Source organism: Ceratotherium simum, chromosome 15 (genome assembly GCF_057802395.1).
Source record: "Ceratotherium simum simum isolate JZ-2026a chromosome 15, ASM5780239v1, whole genome shotgun sequence".
Classification (NCBI taxonomy): Eukaryota; Metazoa; Chordata; class Mammalia; order Perissodactyla; family Rhinocerotidae; genus Ceratotherium; species Ceratotherium simum.
This window is the reverse complement of record NC_141914.1, coordinates 22,913,646-22,941,531: the sequence shown is the minus strand read 5'-3', so window position 1 is coordinate 22,941,531 and position 27,886 is coordinate 22,913,646. Positions and strand designations below refer to the sequence as shown.

General features: G+C 35.7%; 1 protein-coding gene across 2 annotated transcripts in view; it reads right to left on the bottom strand.

Moving 5' to 3' along the window:
* The window catches only part of EAF2 (ELL associated factor 2), a 44,605-nt gene that overhangs the window by 14,225 nt on the left and 2,494 nt on the right, over window positions 1–27,886 (bottom strand). Inside the window, exons 2-4 of one of the 2 annotated variants that reach the window (XM_004436515.2) lie at window positions 19,673–19,767; window positions 12,159–12,295; window positions 10,058–10,203 (exon numbers count right to left, since the gene is read on the bottom strand). In XM_004436515.2, coding sequence (XP_004436572.1) covers window positions 10,058–10,203; window positions 12,159–12,295; window positions 19,673–19,767 — 378 coding nt within the window. Of the gene's footprint in view, window positions 1–10,057; window positions 10,204–12,158; window positions 12,296–19,672; window positions 19,768–27,886 lie in introns of those variants that run through there. The other variant, XM_087439426.1, reaches the window with a different exon arrangement.

Below are 27,886 nucleotides of genomic sequence, written 5' to 3'. Positions count from 1 at the left end.
TTTGGTTTTGCATTTTTCAAATTCTATTTTATCATGCAGATCCTTGCCTACTTTTGTGGGCTTTGGTTCAAATGACAACCTAATTTTCAGAGCCTTTGTAGTATTATCTTGGTCTTTGTAGTAAATCTCCTGCAGCTGGAATTCTCACTGGTCCCTGCTGGTGCTACTTGAAGGAAGAAAGGAACTTCACCAGACAGGGAAGGCTGGTACCTACAGGTGGGGAAGGCTGACACCCACACGTGGCAAAAGGGAGTCTCTGGCCTGCTGGGATGGTTCCCAGACCAGGCAGGATCTGCACTGCATAGGGCGGGGGAAAATAGAGAGTGCTTCGTAGCAATATGGTTGTTGTGGTGAGATCACCCTTGTCAGTGCCACCCAGTCTCAGGATGTCTTTGGATGAAACAGAGAAATCTTAGGGTGATAGGGCAGGGAGAGTGCTGGGGGGTTGGGGGTAATGAACAGGCTTCCCAGGCTGAAGTGCTTATCATAATGGGATTGCACTTGTGGGTGCCTTCTGGCCATGCAGTATCTCTGATGGGGGACGGGAATCTCAGGTCAGGCAGGGAAGGAGAGCACTTCCAAGACTGGAGCCACTCATTGTGACACGATCCCCTTCGTCAGTGCCCCTCACTGTATGGTGTCTCTGGGGGCGGGGGAGAGGAGTCTCAGGCCCAGGGGAGAAGGAGAACAGTTCCTATGCCAGGGCTGCTTTTGTGGCAGGATCTCCTTTGCTGATGAAGCAGGCCACACAATGTCTCTGGGTGGGGAGAAGAGTCTCAGGCCCACAGAGACAAAGAAACTTCCCAAGCCGGGTACTTGCTGTGGTATGACCCTTTTGCCAGTAAACATCTCCCCAACAGACATATACATAAGATGTCTCTGGGTGTGGGTGTGGGTCTCATGTCTGGTAGAGAAAGGGAGCAGTTCTTGGGCTGGACACTTTTTATGATGGGATCCCCCTTGCCAGTTTTGTGGGGGGACCCTGCCCTTCCTCTTGTCACGAGCCCCTGGCCGAGAAGCATTTCTGAGTGGAGGAATGGAATCTCAGGCCTGGAGAGAACGGAGAGTACCTTCCCTGGTCACAATTGTCAGCAGGGCATTTTATCCATCCCCTTGTTTGTCTTGTCTGGGCTAGCCTGATGTTATTGGATACTTCTTTCAATGTGGGAGAAGAATAACCCTATCTGGGATGCCTTCTATAGCTAGGTAGGGGATTAAGCCATGCTGGGCCTGAACTGTCATCTTCTGGGAGGGGAAGGTTATAAGATGCCCTAACTGTACTGTTCTTCTAGTCTTTCCTAGGGTTCCTAACCAGATTACCTTCCTCTTTCCACCTTTCAGAGTTCTCCTTTGGTTGTCTTTTGCATTATTTCCATGATTTATAGTTTTAGTTAGTGGAGAGAAGCACAGAAAGCTAAGTATATGCCATCTTGTCCCACAATACATTTCAAAAGATTGAATTTATACAGATTATGTTCTCTGCCAAAACAAAGTAAAATTAAAAATTTATAAATAGAATCTAGATAATCTCCAAATATTTGAGAAGGGAACACACTTCTAAAAAACCCATGGGTCAAAGAAAAAAAGTAAAAAATATATTAGAAAATACTTCAAACTGAATGAAAATGAAAACACAACTTACCAAAATTTGTAGAATGCAGCTAAAGTACAGCTTAGATAGAAATTTAAAACATTAAATGATTATATTGGGGAAAAAAAGAGGTCTCAATTAAATGAACTAAATTTGTACATTAAGAAGCCAGAGAAAGAAGCAAATTAAAACCAAAGAAAGCAGAAGGAAAAAAATAGCAAAAACCAAAAAAAAGAATAGAAAAAAAAATAATGAAAATAAATGAAACCAAAAGTTGATTGTTTGAGAACATAAATAATATTCATAAAACTCAACCAAGTTTATTAAAAAAAAAGACATGGGGGCCGGCTTGGTGACGAAGCAGTTCAGTTTGCACACTCTGCTTCAGTAGACCGGGGTTCGCAGGTTTGGATCCTGGGTGCAGACCTACACACTGCTTATCAAGCCATGCTGTGGCAGGCATCCCACATATAAAGTAGAGGAAGATGGGTATGGATGTTAGCCCAGGGCCAACCTTCCTCAGCAAAACGAGGAGGATTGGCAACAGATGTTAGCTCAGGGCTAATCTTCCTCACCAAAAAAAAAAAAAAAAAAAGACATGACAAATTACTAAAATCAGGAATGAAAGAATGATAGCACTACAGATCCTACAGACATTAAATGAATAGGAAGGAATATTGTGAACCACTTTATGCCCATAAATTCGATAAATTAGATGAAATGGACCAATTCCTTGAAAGGCATAAACCACTAAATTTTACTCAAGAAGAAACAGATAACCTGAGCATCTCTAAATCTTGTAAAGAAATTGAGTTGTAGTTAAAACCTTCCCTCACCCCGGTGAACCACACAAACCTCCAGGTGTAGATGGCTTCACTAGTGAATTCTACCAATCATTTAAAGAAGAAATAATATCAGTTTGACACAAACTCTTCTGTATAATTAAAAAGGAAGGAATACTTTACAACTCCTTCCTTAAGGCCAGAATTACTGATACCAAACGCAACAAAGATATTACAAGAAAAAAAAAAAAAAAACTACAAACCAATATCCGTTACAAACATAAATGCAAAAATAAACAAAATTTTAGCAAATCAAATTTAACAATATATAACAATGGTTCTCAACCAGTGATGATTTTATCCTCTAGGGGAATATTTGGCAATGCCCGGAGACATTTTTGGTTGTCACAACCTGGGCCAAGTTGTGCTACTGGCATCTAGTGGGTAGAAGCTGGGGATGCTGCTAAACACTCTATAATGCACAGGACAGCCCCTGACAAAGAATTATCCAATCCCAAATGCCAATATTGCTGAGGTTGAGAAATGCTAATATATTAAAAGAACAATACATCATGACCAAGAAGGGTTTTCCCAGGAAAACAAAGTTTCAACAATCAATCAGTACAATTCCCCATACTAAAAATCAAAAAATAAAAGCCATCTCAAAACAGCAGAAAGAGTATTTGACAAATTTCAACATTCTTTTTTTTTTTTGGTGATGAAGATTGGCCCTGAGCTAACACCTGTTGCCAATCTTCCTCTTTTTGCTTGAGGAAGAGTGGCCCTGAGCTAACATCTGTGCTCATCTTCCTCTATTTTTAATGTGGGAAGCCCCCACAGCATGGCTGACGAGTGGTGTAGGCATGCACCCGGGATCCGAACCTGCAAACCCCAGGCTGCTGAAGCAGAGCGTGCGTACTTAACCACTATGCCACCAGGCCAGCCCCTCAACAGTCGTTCTTGATAAAAACTCTCAGCAAAATAGAAATAGAAGGGAAGTTAGGACATCTAGGAAAAGCCTACAGTTGAAATCACACATAATTGTAAGAGACTGACAGTTTCCTTCTAGGTTCAGGAATAACAGAAAGTTTTCCACTCTGACCACCTCTATTCAACATTGTATTGGAGGTTCTAATTGGTGCAATAAGTCAAGCAAAAGAAATAAAAGGCATCCAGATTGGAAAGGAAGAGGTAAAACTGTCATTATTCACAGATGACATGATTATCTGTGTAGAAAATCTGATGGTATCTACCAAAAAGCTACTAGAATAGTGAGTTTAGCAAGGTTAAAGGATATAGCAACAATATACAAAAATCAATTGTATTTCTACATACTAGCAACGAGTAACTGTAAATTAAAATTATAAAAACAAGAGCATTTATAATACCTTCCAAAAATTGAATAATTATAGATAAATCTGACAAAATATGTGATGGATCTGTATACTGAAAACTATAAAGCATTGCTGAGAGAAATTAAAGAAGATCTAAATAAATGGAGAGAGATACTGTGTTCATGGATCAGAAGACTCATTAGCTAAGAAGTCAGTTCTCCCCAAACTGATCTACAGATTCAATGCAATCCCAATCAAAATTTCAACAGGCTTTTTAAGAAATTGAGAAGCTATTTCTAAAATTCATGTGAATGTGGAAGAAAAGTCCTACAATACCCAAAACAACTTTGTAAGAAAAGAACAAAGTTGGACTAAAACTACTTGATTTCAAGACTTATTATAAAGCTACAATTATCAAGATAGTATAGTGTTGGTATAAAAATAAACAAATAAATCAATGTAACAGAATAAAGAGTTCAGAAATGGACCCACACATATATGGACAATTGATTTTTTACAAAGGTGCAAATGTAATCCATTTGACAAAAGACAGTCTTTTCAACAAATGCTGCTGGAATAATTCAATATCCACATGCAAAAAAAAAAAACTTTGATGCACACCATGTGCCATATACAAAAATTAACTCAAAATGGAGCCTAGACTTAAAACTATAAAACTTCTAAAAGAAAATATAGGAGAAAACCTTTGTTACTATGACTTTGTTTTAGGCAAAAATTTTTTTGATATGACACCAAAAGGACAATCCAGAAAAAAAATTGATAAAATGGACGTTGACAAAATTAAAAACTTTGGCTCTTCAAATGACACTGTTAAGAGAATGAAAAGACTGGGAGAAAATACATACAAGGCACATATCTGATAAAGAACTTGTATTCAGAATATATAAATAATTCCTAAAACTCTAACAAGAAAATAAATAATCCAATTTTTAAAAATGGGCAAAAGATCTGAACAGACATTTTACCCAAAGAAAATATAATGACGGCAAATAAGTACATGAAAAGATACTCAACATCATTAGTCATTAGGGAAATGCACATTAAAGCCACAATAAAATAGCACTATGCACCTATTAAAACTGACCAGAGCGTTGACAAAGATGTAGAGGAAGTAGATCTTTCGTACACTGCTGGTAGGAATGTAAAATAGTACAACCACTTTGGAAAACAATTTGGCAATTTCTTAAAAAGTTAAATCACACCTACCATATGATCCAGCCATTTCACTCCTACGTATTTACTATAGAGAAAAGAAAATATTTGTCTTTTCAAAGACTTGTATGTGATGTTCATAGCAGCTTTATTTGTAACAGCCAAAAAATGGAAACAACCCAAATGTCCATCTTCAGGTGAACAGATAAACAAATTGTTATATATCCATAAAATACATTACTACTCAGCAATAAAAAGGAATGAACTATTGATACATGCTACAATAATGGATGATTTTCAAAATAATTATGCTTAGTGTAAGAATCCAGACAAAAAAGAGGACACACTGTATGATTCCATTTATATAAATTTCTAGAAAATGCAAACTAATCATAGTGACATAAAGCAGATCAGTGGTTTCCTAGGAATGGGTATGGTGGGGAGGAGTGGGAGAGAGGGATTACAAAGGGGCAGGAGGAAACTTTTTGAGGTGATAAATACGTTCATTATCCTGATCTTGGTTGTGGTTGTAGTTTCAAGGATGTATACATATGCTAAAACCTAGCAAATTGTACTTTAAATATGTGAAGATTTTTGTGTCAGATACATCTCAATAAAGCTGTTAAAACACACACACACACACACATACACACACACACACGCACACGCACAATGATGCTACGTGCCTTCTGAGCCCATGTAATTAAAAAGATAAAGTTTTCACCTCTCTCCCCTCTATCCTCTTTCTTCCTTTCTCTCTCTCTGGACACTTACTCTTGGAACCCAGCCACTATGTTGTGAGGAAGCCCAGGCCACCTGGAGAGGCTATGTGTAGGTTTTCCAGCTGACAACTCCTGGAAAGGTCTCAGCCAAAAGCCAGCATCAACTGGCAGACATGTGACTAAGTGAGCCTTCAAATGATTCCAGCTGCTAGACTTCAAGTCATTCCAGTTGACACCAAGTAGAACAGCAATGAACTATCCCCACTGAGCCCTACACAAATTGAAGATTTATAAGCAGAAAACATGTCATCATTGTTTTAAGCCCGCCCAAATTTTCCTTAAATTCCATACAATGTTTGGAAACCAAAACACATTTTATAAATGATTTATTGTCAAGAAATGGAAATTACAAAAATATTTAGAGTTTAACTACAATGGAAGTGTTACTTATTTAGTGGATGCAGTTAGAGTGATATCTAGAAAGATATTTATACTCTTAAATGCATACAAGAAATAAATTCAACATAGATGAGCTAAGCACCCAATTATAAGAACAGAGCAAATGCAAAGCAAGTCAAAGAAAAAAATAACTTTTTTAAAGAGCAGATATTAACGAAAGAGTAAACAAAGGAACAAGAAAAAAAAACAATAATAAAATTTAAACAGCTAATATTTGAACACTTCCTAGTGCCAGGAATTGCTTTAGGCACTTTATAGGTATTACTGCATTTTATTCTCTCAGCAACCCTAATTATTACCTCTGTTTTACAAATAAGGAAACATATATAGAGAATAAGAGGTTAAGTAACTTTCCCTAGGCCATACAGCTGATAAGTGATGGAGCTGGGATCTGAATGCAAGCAGTCTGATTCCAAAGATGTCATTCTCAGTCACCACATATACCACGTCTCACTAAGACCAAAAGCTGGTTCTTTGAAGACTAATAAAATAAATCAAATTCTAGCAAGATTGGTCAAGAAAAAGAGAGAAAGGGCACAAATAATCAGTGTTAGGAATAAAAAAGAGGCATAACTACAGAAATTGTAGATTTATATGGATAAATTATGCCAGCAATTTGAAAATGTAGATTAACCTGATAATTTTCAAGACAAATATGAATTACCAAAATTCATAAAGAAGAAATGCAAAACCTGAATAAACCTATAGTCATTAAAGAAATTTACCCAAACTATCAAGAATCAGAAAAATCTATCATAGACAAACTGCTTCAAAGAATAGAAAAGCATATAAATCTTTTAGAGTACATTCAGACATGTGACAGATAGACAGGAAAAGAAGAATGTGTTGGAAAGGAAAGAGATTTCTGTAATTTTTTTTAAAGCCTAAAGCCAAAGTGGTAAAATGTTAAATCTAAGCTGTAGGAATATGATCTGTTACATCATTCTCTGTATTTTCTATGTGTTTGAAATATTTCGTAAGAAAAATTTTTAAGATTAATTAAAATAATGTATGGGAAGACTTGGCACACAGTAGTTACCTATAAAAACATAATGTAAAAAATATACAGTTTTAAGCAAAAATTGACACAGTTGCAGTAGGGTGGTGTGATTATGAGTGGTTTTATATTAACACTATTCTTCAACATTATATTGTATATTCAATAAATAATCATTATCTGAAAAAGAACAAGTTCATTGTAAAACTTCAAATAACAAGTTGCACCACAGAAAGTGAAAAGTTCCTATAATCTAAACTCTCAAAGATAATGCTCCCATTTTAGCATAATTCTTCCAATTTCTTCTACGCATCTACAAACATACAAATTTTGTTGTCAAAAATGGTTCATACACTCAAACACACACACACATATATGTATATTATATAATATGTAAAAACTTGCTTTTTTGCTTAAGAATATATCTGGATAGCCTTCTTTGTTACTAAAATGTGGTCTCTTTTTTTAAATGGATGTGTAGTATTGTATTCCTTTCTTGATAGGCACTTGGGATTTTTCCATTTTCTCCTAAGTATGAAAAATGCTGCATGGAACATTCTTATGTGACTGATATAGATATAACTATGTAGATATCTATTTGTACAAGTTTCGATATAGAAGAAATTACTAGAATTTCTAGGTAAGGAATATGCATATTTTTATTTTAAAATTTATTAGCGAATAAGGATGATGATAATGATAACAAACCCTTATACAAGTACTTTCTATGTACTTGACACTGTTCTAAGCGCTTTGCAGAAAAATAATTCCTCTACAAAAAATAAATATGTGCCAATTTATACTTCCTTTAAAAATGTATGAACATAACTTGTTTCTCTTTATGTCCTCACCAGTATTGGATGTTGACAAATGTTTTAGCTACTGCCAAGCTCATAAATGAAAAAATATCTCTTAATCTTAAAATACGCATTTTAAAAGCATTAGTGAGTCTGATCAATTTTTCATACATTTATTGGCCTTTGTATATCTTATGTTGTGAGACAGACTTAAGTCTATATAGAAATTCTGCATGTGATAAAAATGGCTTTTCATATCAGCAGAAGAAATGATGGCTTATTCAATAAATGGATATTGATATATACTCCATTATCAACACCATATTTGTTGATTCTCTATCAATACCTATTTATCAATACCATTGGGAAGGAGGGAAATTTGGATTCTTATTTCTCAAACTAAAATTCCAGATGGCTCAAAGATGTAAATGTAAAAATTAAACAACAGAAATACTAGTACAACTGCCAGACATCTAGTCATAAATTTGAAAAGATGATTCAGCCATAACAGTAGGCACTGGTATAGTAGGGTCAAGAAAATATTTAAGAGAAGACAGTCTAAGGAACACACTATACAAACATCTCAAAGTAAATTCTTATACAAAGTTAGATCTTATGCTTCGATCATGTTAACTTACCCTCTATAACATAATGCTTCAATACAATGCATCTATTCAAGTCTATGCTAAAAAACTGTCACATAGAGGAACCTCTTGTATTGTAAAATTATAGTTGAAGATACTATATAATTAAATGCTCCCTAGAACAAGTTCCTGGTTGTCTAGCGGTTAAGATTCAACGCTCTCACCACTGCAGCCCAGGTGTGTTTCCCAGTCAGGGAACCACACCACCCATCTGTCAGTTGTTATACTGTGGTGGCTGCATGTTGCTGTGATGCTGAAAGCTATGCCACCAGCATTTCATATGCCAGCAGGGTCACCCATGGTGGACAGGTTTCAGCAGAGCTTCCAGACTAAGACTGACTAGGAACAAGGACCTGGCCACTCACTTCTGAAAACACTGGTCATGAAAATCCTATGAATAACAGCAGAGCATTGTCTGATATAGCATCAGGAGGTGAGAGGATGGCATAAAAAACACCAGGCAGGGTTCCACTCTGCTGTACACAGGGTCGCTAGGAGTTGGAATCAACTCAATGGCACTAACAATAACAAAGAATAGGTTGCATATGATGAATTCTTTTCAGAATTTAGTAGCAGGAAAGAGTCTAGTTCTTTAGAACCTGTCTCTCAGATAATACAAAATATGATACTTGGGTTTTCCTTTTCGTCTTAGTGGCTAGGAAGTTCAGATCTAAATTTAATATTTTAATAATTAGCAAATTTGCTTCCTCTTCCGCTTCAATATCTTGATTTTCAGTTTCAGTATTTTATTGTGTACATGTATATAATGACATCATGGTTCAAACAGATTTTGGAAGCAGATATGATTTAATAATAAAATAAAACTCAAGATCCCTTGTAGCAATAAGGGTTCTGAGGAACTTATATCTTCCTTACTGTTTGTAAAGGGAACACTAATATATTAGGGAACTAATACTATACTGGGCCTAAGGGTGCAAGTGGAATTGGAGAGCTACATGCAAATTATGAAGGAAAAGTGCAGAAGCAAACATACTTTGGTGATCAGGGTCTTATTCCTACCACAATTACTATAATACCAACACCCAAATTGCACCTAGGAAAAAATGGAGATTTAAATTCCTTACTTTCAAAAGACTGTGCCTCCCTAGAAACATCTTCCTGCTGAGAAGCGAGCAGCAATTCAGAACTTGCCTGCTGCTTACGCTTACTATTCATCCTCACTTCACTATTAGTTTGGTGATACCTTAGACATCTACAGTCTGGCTATACATAAAGAACTTCGACAGGAAGATGCTGTGAAGAATTGAATTTGAATCATCTCAACTGTCAAAAAGAAGAAAACTCCAGTTACAATCTGACAATCAATTTTTTACCCTGAATAATAAAACAAAAAAATCTCTCATATAGATAGTCTTAATTACATAATACCATAAATTATAAACTACACTCTCCCCCTAGAAAAACCCATAATAACAAAAAATATTATGCTCTCAATAAAAGTTTATAGTTAGTTCCTTTGTTAATTAAAATGAAAATTTTCACTTAACGTTTCTTAATAATTTCTTGTGAAGGAACATTATATACACTTAGACTTTACCTCTCTCAATATCATCCATCAGAGATGCTGGGGACATCTTGTCTTCAGATGGAGAATGTTTTACAAGATTGGGAGTCCTAGTTGAATTCCGCATTTGTTGCTGCTGTTGCTCTATACGATATTGAATTTTGCTGCTTCCTTCAAATCTGCAGTTAAGAATATCAAAGGTCAAAACAAGTATGACAGCAACGAAACAATTTCAACTTAGAAAGTTACTAAAATTGACCACTTACTCTTTTCCCTAGAGATCTTTAAAATGACATTCGAGAATAAAGACAGTAATTTAATTCATTATTTAACAAATATTTATTGAGCCCTGCTATGTGCACGGCATACACATAGCTCCATGAGGGATACAAACGTAAATAAAAACAAAACCACTGCTCAAAACTGAAGAAGTAAGACATACATAAATGACTAAAATAAAATGAAATTATGTGTAAGTGTATATACCAGGCACATGTATTCCCTAAATTCTATAATCATCATTTCTGTTAAAATTAAATCACTTCCACATTTTTCATTCATAACTTTAAGAATGTTACTAAAGGACATTCATATACTTTCCTTTCAATACTTTTAAGAAAAGAGTGTATCACACAATTCTGCCTCTCCCATTTCCAGTCACTAAATCCTGTCAGTTTTTCTTTCACAAGGTATTCAGAACCTAACTTTTCTCTTCATTCCCACTCTCAAAAATCATGGTTTATGTATTTTTCTGTTTCTCACATTGTTTCATTTTACTCTGTTTGTTTTGTGGATTAATGTTTTAAAACAAAAATGTAAGCATGTCAATCTTTGGTTTAAAAAACTTTAAAAATAACCACTGTCATTAAAACAATGTCCTAATTTCATAGTTAATACTGAAGGCATTAGCCTCAACCTACCTGTACAACCTCACCTATCCACTATCAACCTCACTCCACACTTTCCAATACTTATACACAGGCACAGAGATAAATCTCTGCTCTATGCAAATGGGTCTTGTTTACTGACTCAAAATAAATCAGATACATTCCTGCCTCCAAATCTTGCTTACATCTTCATGTTTTCTCTGATCAATTAAATCAGCATTTTCCAAACTTTCCTATTAATAAAAATCACATGCAGGGAGGGGATAATAAAAAATAGAGTTTCCCAGGGGCCAGCCCTGTGGCCTAGTGGTTAAGTTTGGCACACTCTGCTTTGGCTGCCCAGGTTCATGGGTTTGGTTCCTGGCCACAGACCTACACCACTTGTCAGCCATGCTGCGGCTGTGACCCACATACAAAACAGAGGAAAACTGGCCAGGATGTTAGCTCAGGGCGAATCTTCCTCAGCTAAAAAAAAAAAAAAGAGCTTCCCATACTCCTTCCCTGATCTGAAGTTGGATTTGGGAACTCATATATTTAACAAGCACCCAAAGTAATTCTTATCATCAAGTATGATTAGGGGTGGAAAAAAGCCCTAAATCTTAACCTCCTCAAAGTACATCAACAAGGGCTCCCTGAATGCTCCAATCAACTACAGCCTCCCCCTTCCTTTAATTCCCAGAACAATTTTTGTCTATACTATTCGTACAGCCTTTAGAGCCAGTCCCTTATATTACATGGTAATTAACGCACCACCTATTTCCAAAAAAGGATTTGGGATGGCTATATTCTCTTACTGACTTTTTAAATAGAATTATCTGTTAATCCAACTAAAATGCAGAAGATTTGAGGTTAGTATTTGTATAGGAAACTTTCCTCTTTCTAGTGTTTCGCATGTTCTAGGCATTTAACAAATTTTCACTAATGAAGAGGAAATTATTTTGGAGAGTGTATAATGACTCCTTTCAGTCCAGTTCTATGAAAGCATCTACAATAGAATAAAATGCATACCTACACATATAAAAATATTCAGAAAGAAAATATGCTTCTATGTAACATAGGAAGAAATGGTAAAAGCTTTTGGCTAAGGATCTCCACCAAATTTAAACCTGGAAAAAGATAAAAACATTTTTGTACCACACAGAAATAACCCTTATATAATAATGTGACTTAATCCAATAACTTTTTTCACTGACATTTTCTTATCAATTTTTGTGTTGATAAAATAATTTACTTCATTAACCACATACCTTGTTTTTTTTACAGTGATGTTGCTGTTGAGTTTTTCTAGTCGACATTCTCCAGTATCATGGTTAATAATCAAAATACATTCTTTTAAGTAAGGTTTCTTTGAACCTTTGAAAACAGTTACTGGTGGAGTTGAACCCTGTTTAAAAAGTTAATTATCATTACTTGAAATTTATCACAGAAATTCAGTTGGGAGGGCCTTTGAGGTCTTCTGTGTTTCTCAATCTATGCTATACTTCAAAGTCACCTAACTGCCTAAATTTACTACTCTAACAACAGGGAGAGTAGTAAAAAAAGACAGAGATGAAGAGAGGCTGTGATCTCAAAGCTGCTATCATTGAGGAAAGAATAGAGAAAATACTTGCCCTGAGCCATAAAGATTTGTGTCACTGGTCTACAACAGGCAATTGGGATTCAATTCTAATACAACCAATATATTTTACAGATAAGGGAATAGAAGTCCTAAATCATATTTCCTACCCCTCTTCTTCCTCCTTCGTAAGTTTAGTTTTTTAAATCTGGTATTTTCTTAAAGTGTTGCATCCCTATGCAGCTTAAGGAAAATGAATGTATTGAGGAACACTGTCACACTAAATCCACTCATTAATTTTAGCATCATTAAAAGTGGGACAACTAGACATTAAATGCTTCATGATGTGATAAAAAAGAAAGCATGCAGCATCACCTATAAAGTACTCTTGCCTAAAAAAAAAAAAAAGCCTACAAAGAATGTAACTCTCATCAAGCCTTTAGATTTAACTACCAGTTCACAGGAAATATGAGGAATAGAGGAATAAGTTAAATAACACCAGACAGAAGTAATTTGAAATCCGGAATATGGGTATATTCTCTAGGACAAATCACCTGGTTTCTCCAACAAACTAATGGCATAAAAAGGGGAAAAGACTTTTATAGAATAAAAGAGACTTAAGATTAACATAATATTAAAATATAATATAAGAATCTTATTTGTATTCCTAGGGGGAAGAACTGTAAAAAGACATTTCTGAGACCATCATGAAAATGTGAATATGGACCAGTTATTATAATTAATTCTGCTACATGTGATAATAGTATGGTACTCAGGTAAAAATAAAAATATTCTTATCAGTTAGAGATGCATACATAAGCATTTATAAACTGGTATAGCGCCTGAGATTGCTTTAAAATATGCCAGGAAAAAACGTGGTAGGGGAATATATAAAAAAGATTAGCAAAATGTTGATAAGTGTTGAAGCTCAGTGATAAGTACAAGGGGGTTCATTATACTATTCTATTTTCCATAATAAAAGATTAAAGAAACCTAGATCATTACTAACAACCTATGACTACCTACGTGCTCCTCCTCTATCCTTTGTCCCTGGCCTCCCTCAACCCTGAAGGAATTTTATGTTTATCATTCTCTTACTTTATCCTATATACATGTATCCTTAAACAACATAGTGTTATATTTGTTTGTTTTTGAAGTTTATAAAAGTGCATTAAATTTTTAAAGCACTGATTATAATAATCTTGTCAGATACAATAGTAACATTAGATCAGGTTAGAAAAAAGTGACTTCTAAAAAGACTAAAGGGCTTATCATATTTCAAAAGTTAACAATCATTAGAGATTTAACACATGACCACCAGGAGGAGCAGGAGATAAATTTGGTGACTGAGGATGTCATAAAAGGGGAGTAGGTTAGAAACTTCCAAGAGGTAGGGAAAGAAAATGATAAAACCAAAAGAAAGGAATAGGTTTTTTCACCTCACCTCGAAAACTAAAGTGATCTACAGGAAATCAAGCATGCACAGCACACAAATGAGGACATATTTGGAGTGGGCCTAGAGGGGTGAGATGTAAAGCACTTAGCTGAAGCCCTAGTAAGGTGGAGAGCCAGGAGCATGACAAAACAAACTGGGCCTACCTGGCTGATAAATACATTTTTCAGATGTCTTGGCTGAAAACAACTGAGTAAGATACCCCAAAACAGCAACCCAAGGACTTCAAATTACAGTTGATAAGAGATTTGTGCAATATTTTCTTCTTAAAGATATTTGTATTCTTACTTAGAATAGAATACATCCTAAAATTACATTACATTATTGTACTCTGGATCATTAATTTTTGTATTGCTCCTAGTACCTAACATACCAAGCCCTTCACAGATACTCAATGAATGTTGAATACAAACAATACGAACATTTTTTGATCATAAGTAACAAGTTAAATAAGTTTTTCATAAGCTCTATACCTGCTTCCTACACTTTGAACAAGTTTTTTAAAATTAAACTTTTCCTTCATTAAACTGAGCACCATTCCTATTTTAAACTTTAATTTCTGCCCAATCCCTTATTCCATGCCCCAAGAAAGGGGTATTAAAGTACCAGCAAATTCCTAAGCATATGAACTATCATTGCCTCTAAATAACTACTGAATACATGATACCATCTCCCTGTTGACTGCTATCACCAAACTTCAGAACCCAAGAATCATCTCACCTAGATTATTGATATCCTTTTCCCTACTCTCCTTCTAGTTTTATTCCCCATTCTTCTGACAGGCAAATCTGATCATTCCTGATTATGAATACCAGGAAAGGAAAGTAATCAGTAATGGAATGGAAAAGTACGATAATGCCCTCAAAGAAACACAAAGAAAAAGAAACAAAAAGAAAAGAAAGAAGAGATACCTCATGACATTAATAAAGAAAAACAGTGAAACAACCAATTAGAATAACTAATAAATAAACACTAAGGTGACAGAAATAAAAATCAAGTCTATCAATTTTGAACTAAATGTGGATAGAATTCCCTAATAAAAATAGGAACTGTCAGGGGCTGCCCAGATGATGTAGTGGGTAAAAGTTCACGTGCTCTGCTTCAGTGGCCCTGTATTCACAGGTTCAGATCCTAGGAGTGGACCTACACCCCGCTCATGAAGCCATGTGGCTGCAGCATCCCATATACAAAATAGAGGAAGATGGGCACAGATGTTAGCTCAGGGCTAATCTTCTTCAGCAAAAAGAGGAAGATTGGCCACAGATGTTAGCTCAGGGCCAATCTTCCTCACCAAAAAAAAAAAAAAAGGAACTGTCAAACTGGGTTTAAAAATGAAACACAGACTATTCTGTTAATGAAAGATATAGTTAAAAAGTTAACTAAATAAAAGGAAGGGACACTAGGATTCCATGAACATGAAAACAAAAAGAAAGCAAAGGTGGCAATATTAATATTAGACAAGGTGGTATTTAAGCTTAAAATCATGAAAACAGGATAAAAAAGGTTTATTTTATAATGATAAAATAGAGAATTCATTTTAAAATATAACTGTAACAGGATGCTAAAATAGGATTCTGGTCCTAAAACAGGCTGAGGTCCCAAGAATGTGTTGGGCTATTTTCCCATGTGAGCTAAGTAAACTCAATGGAAGTAATCAGATCAGGTTCATTCTGGAAGGGACTTTGCCCAAGAGGGTCGTCTAGAGTGGCACAGTAGCCCATCAGACATACAGAACTCTCATAAGTCCAGGGTTTGAGGGTGAACATCATAAGCAATCACTAGAGATGTATTTCCTGCATAACAAGAAGTATAGTTGGAAGTTTCCAGTGGGCTATTTCATCAAGGCCCTCAAAAGTACCCCAGAAGATAAAGAGTCTGTATCTAAAATACATCAAACTTGGACAGCACCAATGACAAATCGTAATGGTCAAGTAAGTCTTTTCCTTTCAAAAGTCAACATTTTGAAATTTTATAGCAGTCAACCATAGAGAATTGTTTGTAAGGAAGAGATATTCGTAAATGCCCAATATAAACCAGTCTAAATCTTCATTTTTATTAGTTTCTCCTATTTGGTCCTACCAAAGAAAACCTAGAGGAATGGAATTAGAAAATCTAACCTGTAAAAGAACCACCAGAACCTAAAGGCACTCTTCAGAGTATAGTATAATAAAAACTCTATTTTATAGGATGACTCCAAGCTTGTAGGCATTTTTACCAGTATGATGAAAGCAAGTTTACAAAGAAAATAGGAGAATCTAAATGCCTCAAACTAATAATCATTGCATTTCCACAAAATACCCCCAAAATTAAGAACTCGGAAGAAACATAATCCTCCTACTTCTATAAAGAAGTTCTTTAATGAAGGAGGAAAAAAACTCATAAAGTTTATTTGAGAATGTAATTTCTATTCTTATTCACAATTGTTCCAGGACTGTATGCCCAGCAGAAAAAATATTTGCTCTTGACAGGTAGTAATTTTAACAATTCTCTTTCATTCCAGATGTCTAAAAGAGTTACAAGATAAAGTTCAAATTCTTTCGCATTACACATTCAGTCCCTTTATTATCTGATCCTAAATACTTCTCTATCTTCCAATATGTCCCCATTTTCACGCCTTCTGACTTAGCCATAGTGGCTTATATGTAGTTCGTCAAATATAACAGACTTTTGTTGCTTTGTCTTAGCCCATGTATTTCTCTTTTCTCTGCCTAAAAAGTTCTTCCCTCTTTCCTTCACCTGGGTAACTTCAATTCATCTTCAAGACGGCGTGTCCTGATGTCTCCTCTCCCTCCCCTGGCTGAGTTACTCCTCTTTTGTACTCCCATAATATTTTGTGTATATCTTTATGATAGTCCCTATAGTTCTATATTTTATTCACTTATTTCCTATCTTCCTCATTAAACGGTAGTACTTTTTAGGATACTGACCATGTCTAGTTTACCTCTGGATTCCCACTAACTACCTAACACAGGACTTACCACACAGAAGGTACATGTTTATATGGTCTGTCCATCTGTCTGTCTCTCTCTTTCTCATGCACACATATACACATACAAAAACATTGAGGCATATTCTTTCTGGACATATCTCTGGTGGACTGGCGGAGGGAGTTACTTTTTCCCAAATGATTTCTTTGCTGTTTCAGAAATTTACAATTTGAAGGCTTGGAAATTTCCTCATATATTTGTCATTCCTTTAAGAGGTATTTCAATTGAGACCATAACCAAACACACGGTGGATGGTAACTCTTGATTAAAGCAGGATATGTATGAATGAAAATGGTTTATTAATAAATGTAAGAATTCCCATCTGCTTGGAGTAGAAAAGCAATGTGAGTGATGAGGATGGGAAGACTGCAATTGGAGAAAACAATATTCTACACGGCAAAGAAGAACTCAACTCAAGTTTTTCTGCAAACATCACAGATCGATAATACTATAATCTGAGATCATGCTAGTTGTGTCTGTTATCAATTTATATCTTTTCAATAACTTCTAAAATTAAGTAGATGGTTCAGGTTTCTTTAATAAACATCATAAAGCAAAAAAGGCTTAGATTATTGGGTTCCAAATTTCCAAACTATTTTAGAGACACCAGAATCTGAATACCTTTTCAAAACAGAGTAATACAAAGGTTTACTTATCTACAACGTCGCATACTGAATTGATTTTTCATTTCCTTCAGTTTCCAAGAGAGCAAATAAGAAATATACAATAAAAAGACCCCATAAATTTAATTAACCTTAGGAAAATCTTCAGAGGCAGCAACAGATACAGTGAGACATAATAGTGGGCTCTTAATAAATAGTGTTGACTGATAAAAATAAGAAAAAGAGGGCCGGCCCGGTGGCTTAGCGGTTAAGTGCACGCGCTCCGCTGCTGGCGGCCCGGGTTCGGATCCCGGGCGTGCACCGACGCACCGCTTCTCCGGCCATGCTGGGGCCGTGTCCCACATACAGCAACTAGAAGGATGTGCAGCTATGACATACAACTATCCGCTGGGGCTTTGGGGGAAAAAAATAAATAAATAAAATCTAAAAAAAAAAAAAAAAAAAAAAAAAAAGAAAAAGATAGGGCCGGCCTAAGTTCGTGCGCTCCGCTTCAGCGGCCTGGGGTTCACAGGTTTGGATCCCAGGCACGGACCTATGCACCACTTAGCAAGCCATGCGGTGGCAGGCATCCCACATATAAAGTAGAGGAAGATGGGCACAGATATTAGCCCAGGGCCAATCTTCCTCAGCAAAAAGAGGAGGATTGGTAACAGTTGTTAGCTCAGGGCTGATCTTCCTCACAAATAAATAAATAAATAAATAAATAAGAAAAAGACAGAAGACTAGAGGATAGAGAGCTTGCTTGCTACACATACTCTAACCATGACAAGCCGTCTCATAAATGCATAGAAGATAATGTGGATGAACCAGCACAAAGCTGATCCTATTACAAAAATTAAACAAAACAAAGAAAAAATCTCAGAAAGTCCAATGTTTTCTTTATATGTTAAAGTATAAAGTTACAGTCTTGGTGTTCTCTGAGAATAGATTAAGTCAATGTAAAAGAAGAAATAGAAACTTAGGTTGAATGCTAAGAAATTTCTAACTCAAGGACTGAGAAAACTAGACCATGGAACAAAGAACTTGTATATTTATGTAAATAGTATTGACAGTGTTACTTGGATACACCTGGAAGTTTAAAAAATGGACAAAACTTTTGGTTAAGGCCTCCCTAACCTAGTCTCCTTCTTTTCCAACTCATTCCCCAACCTATTACTAAAATCACTCCAAAAGCACAAATCTAACCATGTTAGCTCGCTCTCTGCTTACAAATCTCTAATGGTTCTCTAACACCGATGGGATAAAGTCCAAATTCTACACTACAACATAAAAGATTCTTCATAATCTGATCCCAATCTACCTTTCCAGTCTCTACTTCTTTCAATCATTTTTCATTATTCTGTAATTTACTACATTAATTCATTTATTTCACAAACTTCTTGTTCTTTCTCCATTAGAGCCTTTCACATACTGTTCCTTCTACTTAGAATATTCTACTCCCTTTCTACTGGATGAAATTCTACTTGTCCTTTAAGGCTCTGCTCAAATAGCATCTGCCTTGTGAAGCCTTTCAAGATTCCACCATGCAGAGTATCTGATTCCACTTATGTGCTTGCACAGAATTTTATACGTGCTCTAACTTATAGCACTAGATGTTTACATGTCTATCTGCTATAAAAGATTAGGACTAGCAGCCGGCCCGGTGGCGCAAGTGGTTAAGTGCGTGTTCTCCGCTTCGATGACCCGGAGTTCGCAGGTTCAGATCCGGGGCACGCACTGACGCACCGCTTGTCAAAGCCATGCTGTGGCGGCGTCCCATATAAAGTGGAGGAAGATGGGCACGCATGTTAGCCCATGGCAAATCTTCCTCAGCAAAAAAAAAAGATTAGGACTAGAAGACAGGGGATATGTTATTATTCCTAGTTCAAAGTACAAAATCTGGCTCATAATAGTAATTTAATAAATATTTGTTCAGACCCCAATTGTTTCAAATCATTTGATATGATAGTTCTTGAAACTTATTAGATAAAACTATTTTAAGATTGTTTTACCTAAAATAGTTTAAAATAAGGTTTTTTGTTTTATGTGTTTATTAATCATTTTAACTGGCTATCCCTACGTAAGTTGTGCAATTATTTTCATTTAAATTTAGTGGAAATCCTGCAAAAAGATCCCTTTAGTTTAAATATATAAAAATACTCACTTCTATATTTGGCAGAGTTATTGTCACCTGTTCACCTTTGCCGACCTCAAGCTCTCCTTCACAAGAAGTGTCAATAGAAGCAGGTTTGAAGTCATCTAAAAATAGACACAGATGTGGATTTTTATAAGATGGAACAATACCTGGATACCTAGATATCAAAAACATGAGCATGTTTCAGTGTGATAAATCATTTTTCAATAGCCAGTAATTAAAATGGTTTAGAAGTCTTTGTATTACAAAGAAACAAACAAAATACAATCCACTTTATTGCTGTATGTATAATTCTGAGAAAAAAAGAAATAGCTTAAACACTATTCCTCAAACCATGCTCCCTCAGAATCCTGTTTAGATCAAGATGAACTAGACTGTGATGTTCCACTGCTGAAAACTAAATAATGTCAGTGTTTTCACAATTTGTTAAAAACTGGTAACAGTAGAATGTTTTCGATTTTCAGTCTTTTTCTCCCATAAATTTTTCTTAAACAACCTTGGGTGCCTACTATCACTTGTCTGCTGTCCTAGTGGAATACAAAATGAATGAATACACAGCAAAGACATATTCACGGCTAAACTTAAGAAAAAGCAATCTTATTTAGTTTAAAGCTTCAGTTTTTCATGTATATGCACACTACTAAAGGATGTGTAAATGTAACCAAATCTGCCACTTCAGAAGAAATTAAATTTTCATTCTGAGTTAAATCATAATTCAAATGATGTCATTGGAATATATTACCTAGAAGGAACTTAGGGTACTGACATATTTCACATGCTGAACAAGCTTAAACATCTCTAAGATATGAAAGCCACTTAAAAATAATTCACATAAATATATATCAATGACTGATAATAATTCTGATATAGAATTCCTCGAGTTATATTTATATTTTCTAGGTTAACTTTTTTTTTTTAATTGATGTTTTAATGGTTTTTAACATTGTGAAATTTTGGGTTGTGCATTTTTGTTTGTCCATCACCATATATATGACTCCCTTCACCCCTTGTGCCCACCCCCCCGCCACTGCCCCTGGTAACCACAGTACAGTTTTCTCTGTCCATGTGTTGGTTTATATTCCACATATGAGTGAGATCACACAGTGTTTGTCTTTCTCTTTCTGGCTTATTTCACTTAACATAATACGCTCCAGGCCCATCCATGTTGTTGCAAATGGGATGATTTTGTCTTTTTTTATGGCTTAGTAGTATTCCATTGTATATATATACCACATTTTCTTAATCCAATCGTCAGTCGAGGGCCACTTAGGTTGCTTCCACTTCTAGGCTATGGTGAATAATGCTGCAATGAACATAGGGGTGCATAAGCCTCTTTGGATTGTTGATTTCAGGTTCGTTGGATAGATTCCCAGTAGTGGGATGGCTGGGTCATAGGGCATCTCTATTTTTAAGTCTTTGAGGAATCTCCATATCTAGGTTAACTTTTTATTAAAATATAGCATACACGCAAAATAGAACATAAATCATAAACTTGATGAATTTTCACAAAGTGACACATGGGTGTAATCAGTAACCAGATCAAGAAATAGAACATTATCAGCTCCTGAGAGGCCCCTCTCAATTACCCCTACCCCAGGAGATGTATCTTTATATTAACAGGGAAGCCCCAAAGGCAAAAAGTCGAAATCCAAAGTAATGAATATTTATTAGTGGAATTTAGGAAACTATAATGGGCAGATCTTGGGAAAGGAGAATCTTCCAGTACTCATCAAATCATCACTCTGTCAATAAATAAAGGCTGGCCCTGCTTCACAATGACAATTACAACAGCTAACATTTATGGAACACTTACAACATGCCAGGCACCTTGCTTAACACTTCATATTTAATTCTCATAACAATTCTATGAAAAGAAATGAAATCCATTTCTCAGTTCCTTAAACACATATGAATATAAACAACTCACACAAAGTATTCTTTATAATATGGTTTATTCTTCATGCTGCTTTAATTCAAAACTGAATACAGGCAATAACCATCTCTTAAAATCTTGATGCTTATTCCTAGATTTTAAGAAACAGACAAAAAAATAACATAAGCAAAACCACATGGTCATCTCAATAGACACAGAGAAGGCATTTGACAAGATACAACATCCATTTATGATAAAAACTCTCAACAAAATGGGAATAGAAGGAAACATAATAAAGGCTATTTATGACAAACCCACAGCCAACATCATACTCAATGGGGAAAGACTGAAAGCCATTCCTCTGAGAACAGGAACGAGGCAGGGCTGCCCACTCTCACCACTCCTGTTCATCATAGTACTGGAGGTTTTGGCCAGAGCAATTAGGCAAGAAAAAGGAATAAAAGGAATCCAAATAGGTAACAAAGAAGTGAAACTCTCACTATTTGCAGACGACATGATTTTATATATAGAAAACCTAAAGAATCCATTGGAAAACTATTAGAAATAATCAACAACTACAGCAAAGTTGCAGGGTACAAAATCAATCTACAAAAATCAGTTGCATTTCTGTATGCTAATAATGAACTAACAGAAAGAGACCTCAAAAAGATAATACCATTTACAATTGCATCAAAAAGAATAAAATACCTAGGAATAAATCTTACCAAGGAGGTGAATGACCTATACAATGAGAACTACAAGACATTATTGAAAGAAATCAATGACGACATAAAGAAATGGAAAGATATCCCATGCACGTGGATTGGAAGAATAAACATAGCTAAAATGTCTATATTACCTAAAGCAATCTACAGATTCAATGCAATCCCAATCAGGATCCCAATGACATTCTTCACAGAAATAGAAAAAAGAATACTAAAATTTATAAGGGGCAACAAAAGACCCCGAATAGCTAAAGCAATCCTAAGAAAAAAGAACAAAGCAGGAGGCATCACAATCCCTGACTTCAAAACATACTACAAAGCAACAGTAATCAAAACAGCATGGTACTGGTACAAAAACAGACACACAGATCAATGGAACAGAATTGAAAGCCCAGAAATAAAACCACACATATACGGACAGCTAATTTTCAACAAAGGAGCCAAGAACATACAATGGAGAAAGGAAAGTCTCTTCAATAAATGGTGTTGGGAAAACTGGACAGCCACATGCGAAAGAATGAAAGTGGACCATCTGCTATCGCCATTAACAAAAATTAACTCAAAATGGATCAAAGACCTGAAGGTGAGACCTGAAACTATAAAACTCATAGAAGAAAATATAGGCAACACACTATTTGACATTGGTCATAAAGGAATCTTTTCAGATGACATGTCTACCCAGACTAGGGAAACTAAAGAAAAAATAAACAAGTGGGACTTCATCAGATTAAAGAGCTTCTACAAGACAAACGAAACCAGAATCAAGATGAACAGACAACCCACCAGCTGGGAGAAAATATTTGCAAAACATACATCTGACAAGGGGTTGATCTCCATAATATATAAAGAACTCACACAATTGAACAACAAAAAAACAAACAACGCGATCAAAAATGGGCAGAGGAAATGAACAGACACTTCTCCAAAGAAGATATACAGATAGCCAATAGGCACATGAAAAGATGTTCAACATCATTAATCATCAGGGAAATGCAAATCAAAACAACACTAAGATATCACCTCACGCCCGTTAGAATGGCTATAATCACCAAGACAAAAAACAACAAATGTTGGAGAGGATGTGGAGAAACAGGAACCCTCATACACAGCTGGTGGGAATGCAAACTGGTACAGCCTCTATGGAAAATGGTATGGAGATTCCTCAAAGAATTAAAAATAGAGATGCCTTATATTCCAGCCATCCCACTACTGGGAATCTATCCAACGAACCTGAAATCAACAATCCAAAGAGGCTTATGCACCCCTATGTTCATTGCAGCATTATTCACCATAGCCAAGAAGTGGAAGCAACCTAAGTGGCCCTCGACTGACAACTGGATCAAGAAAATGTGGTATATATATATACAATGGAATACTACTCAGCCATAAAAAAAGACAAAATCGTCCCATTTGCAGCAACATGGATAAGCCTGGAGGGTATTATGTTAAGTGAAGTAAGCCAGAAGAAGAAAGACAAACACTGTATGATCTCACTCATATGTGGAATATAAACCAACACATGGACAGAGAAAACTCTATTGTGGTTACCAGGGGCAAGGGGGCTGGGGAGTGGGCACAAGGGGTGAAGGGAGTCATATATATGGTGATGGACAAACAAAAATGTACAACCCAAAATTTCACAATGTTGAAAACTATTAAAACATCAATAAAAAAAAATGTCCTCAACTTTCTAAGTTTAACTATCCTTCAAGGTTCTGCTCATCAATGTAAGTATTCCTCTAAATATTCCTCAATCTTCTTCATCACTCACTTCTAATCATTATGTCTTCTTTCATAACATCTTTCAGAGCCGTCTCCTTCGATTCTTGCTGAGGACAAACTGGTTTTCAATCAACAAAAGGCTAAACTATCAAAGTACTACAGCTTGCCCTTCTGCTTTTCTCTGTGCTTTTGCTCTCTTAGAATTTGAATCCTATTTCAATGTCCTCTCTTTCATGAAGGAGGGAAGCCCTTCCCTACTCTCCAAAATCTCAGGGTGCAGCCCTTTCCCTACTCTCCAAAAATCTCAATTTCTTATCCACTTCTGTAGCATTTACCACACCACTCATCAAAACCTAATATAAATTACCTGATATTATTTACCTCTTTGTGGACATGTCCTATTAGACTGTAATTTTTTAAAGCACAATGCCTCATACTTTAATTCCTACAGAATTGTGGCTCCTAGCACAATATCTTTAATATAATGGGTACATAAAAGATCTCTGTAATTGACTCTAGTTCATATTGTTTACCCTTTTCTGAACCACCTTTAACCTTATTTTAAGTATAAACTTATTTAAGCTAACTTATGCGTAAAAGGCTTGTTTTCTACTTGTTTCCTGAGAATCAGATTCAACTCTACTTCAAGACTCTCATTTCTTTAGGGTAGATATTGCCATATTCCTTTTGTACTTTTCATAGTATACTTCTGTTCTCATAGAGTGCACCCATCACTTATTAGTTGACAGTAAAGAATTCTCTATGATAAATATGTAAAACATTAGAAATAACATCCTAGAGTAAAACCACGGCCCTCTGACTTCCCATATTTTTCTGACGGTGACACAAAGGACAACATTGAGAGGTGTGACTGTCATTTAACTACAGCTAAATAATGTGTTAGAGGAGAGGCCAGACAGGTAACTCAAGGCAGTGAAGCTGACCAGCATGAACCATAGTGACCTAGAGAATGATTAAGCCCAATGTCAAAGAGAACAACCACAACCCGGCTCCAGCCAATCGCTGCCAAGAGGAATATGGGCTCAGTATTGCCAAGTTATCTTCTGATTTTTTGAAGAGAAACTGGTAATCCATATTTTTGTATAAAAGATCTTGATTTTTAGGTATTTACAACTAATTCATGTTAAAACTACAACAACTGTGTGGGTCAAATAAAGCATCACGAAAGTCAAACTCAGCCAATAGGCTGTTAATCTATAACCTCGGTTTTGGTGTTTAAAAGTTGATTCTTTTTCTTTGTATCAATCACTTTTGATCTCCACAACAACTCTTTGAATTGAATATTGTCACTTATATTTTACAAATGGGGAACTCCTCTAAAGTAATGAAGCCAAGAAAAGATGAAGTCAGGAACTCAAGCCACATACTCTATCCACTCATTTTACATAGCTTCTTTGCCTTATATCCACAGTTCTCAACTTTTGTTTATGTTGTGGGGAGTGTTAGAAGATGAGGAATAGTCATAAGTCCCTGTGGGAATCTGATGAAAATTATAGACCAGCCATAGATCCTCTCCACAGAAAAATGCATATAATAGCATACATATCAAATACTGTATAATTTCAAGGGATTCACAAGCCCCTGAAGCCTATTGATGCCTATAGTATACGAGATAACTATAAGAGACAGAAATGTACTCAAAATATCTGTAGCTTTACTTAATGATAAGTACAAATTTATAATCAATAAGTCTGTCAAAAACTATTCTGATCCTAATTACATTTCTAATTATTCTCTTGTTAGAATTAATAAATTCCACTGTTTATTACTCATTTTATTAAAGTGTTTTCTTTTATTTAGCTTCAAACAAGTTTTTTTTAAGTATATAATGTTTGAGTTTCAAGGGATTGAGTATAGCTCTATAATTATAACATTTGTTGAATAATCTCATGTTCATGCTTTCTATGCTTCCAAATGTCAAATGTATTCTTTTCTAAGTTGCTATGATTCCAGACTAAATACAGTAGTCTCCCCTTATTTGCAGCAGATATGCTCCAAGACCCCCCGTGGATGTGTGAAACCGCAGATAGTACCGAACCTTATATATACTATGTTTTTTTCCTATACATACACACCTATGATAAAGTTTAATTTATAAATTAGGCACAGTAAGAGATTAACAATAACTAACAATAAAATAGAACAATTATAACAATAAACTGTAATAAAAGTTAATGTAGGAGGCCGGCCCCGTGGCTTAGCAGTTAAGTGCGCAAGCTCCGCTGCTGGCGGCCCAGGTTCGGATCCGGGCGTGCACCGACGCACCGCTTCCCCAGCCATGCTGAGGCCACGTCCCACATACAGCAACTAGAAGGATGTGCAACTATGACATACAACTATCTACTGGGGCTTTGGGGGAAAAAAAAAGGAGGAGGATTGGCAATAGATGTTAGCTCAGAGCCGGTCTTCCTCAGCAAAAAAGAGGAGGATTAGCATGGATGTCAGCTCAGGGCTGATCCTCCCCCCGCAAAAAAAAAAAAAAAAAAGTTAATGTAGATCTTAGCAACCTCAGCGTATAATTTTTTTCTTCCCTTAATTAAGTCAAGAACTTTCACCTTTCATTTAAAGGAATCACTTTACAGCTTCTCTTGGAGATATCCAAATTGCCAGCATCAGCACTCTTGTGTTTTGGGGCCATCATTAAGTAAAATAAGAGTTACTTAAACACTGCTATACTGCGACAGTCAATCCAATAACCAAGATGGCTACTAAGTGACTAACAGGCAGGTAGCATATACAGCATGGATATGCTGGACAAACAGATGATTCACATCCTAGGTAGGATAGAGTAGGACAGGGTGAGATTTCATCATACTACTCAGAATGGCACACAATTTAAAACTTATGAATTATTTCTGGAATTTTCCATTTAATATTTTTGGACCACAGTTGACCATCGGTAACAGAAACCGAGGAAGGCGAAATCTCTGATAAAGAGGGATTACTGTAGTTTCTTTCTTTCGGTACTTCTTGGTTTGGAAACCTCACCACCAATTTTACCATTCATTTATTCTCTCTGGATTTCCTTCATCCTGCTATTTTCTTCAGGTTTACAGTACAATTACTTATATTACATAAAGAGTAGAAAAACATTTTCTACTTTGTACTTAATACTTTTTCTGTCAACGTTGATCACTTTTCTGACTATTTTGGCTGAAGCATCACATAATGTCAATATCTTCATAAAAGAATCCAAAATTACTATCATAAATTTACTTCCTGAGATTTGAATTAATTCAACTAACTCCAAAACCCACACCCTTTCCAATATACTGCACTGATCAGAGAACATTAACTGTGAATATAATTTTAATCCTATTTTTCATTTGTGTACTTTCTAATATTTGCTCACACCAAAGCTTAACAACCACCTTTTGGGGAGTGGCTCCACTTGACACCTCAGACAGCCTTCCTGTACTCACTGCCCATGAGTTCATCATTTCATGACAGCAAAAAGTGGTGTCATTTACAAACTTAAGAATTTCAACATTTATTCCTTTATCTGCATATAAATTGTAAAACTAGCACTAGCCCAAATCGAAAATTTATTCTAGTGGGTCCTGTTACTCAAACTCTTCTACCCAGTGAAACATTTGTTGCTAAGCATTTAGCTTATCATTTATAGAACATCCCATGTCTTCCCTACCACATGCCAGCTATCTTTTTGACAGGTTTTATCGCCAAGCCCTGATAAATGCTTTTTGGAAGTCTAAGTAAATTACATTCATTGGCACTCCTCATATACACATGAATATAACCCTTCAAGAATAATGGTAACTACTATTTATTCTCTACCATGCACCAAATACTGTGCTAGGTTGTTTCTGCTATGTTATTTAATCCTTAAAAACTTTGAAATGTTGATATTATTATTATTTTATA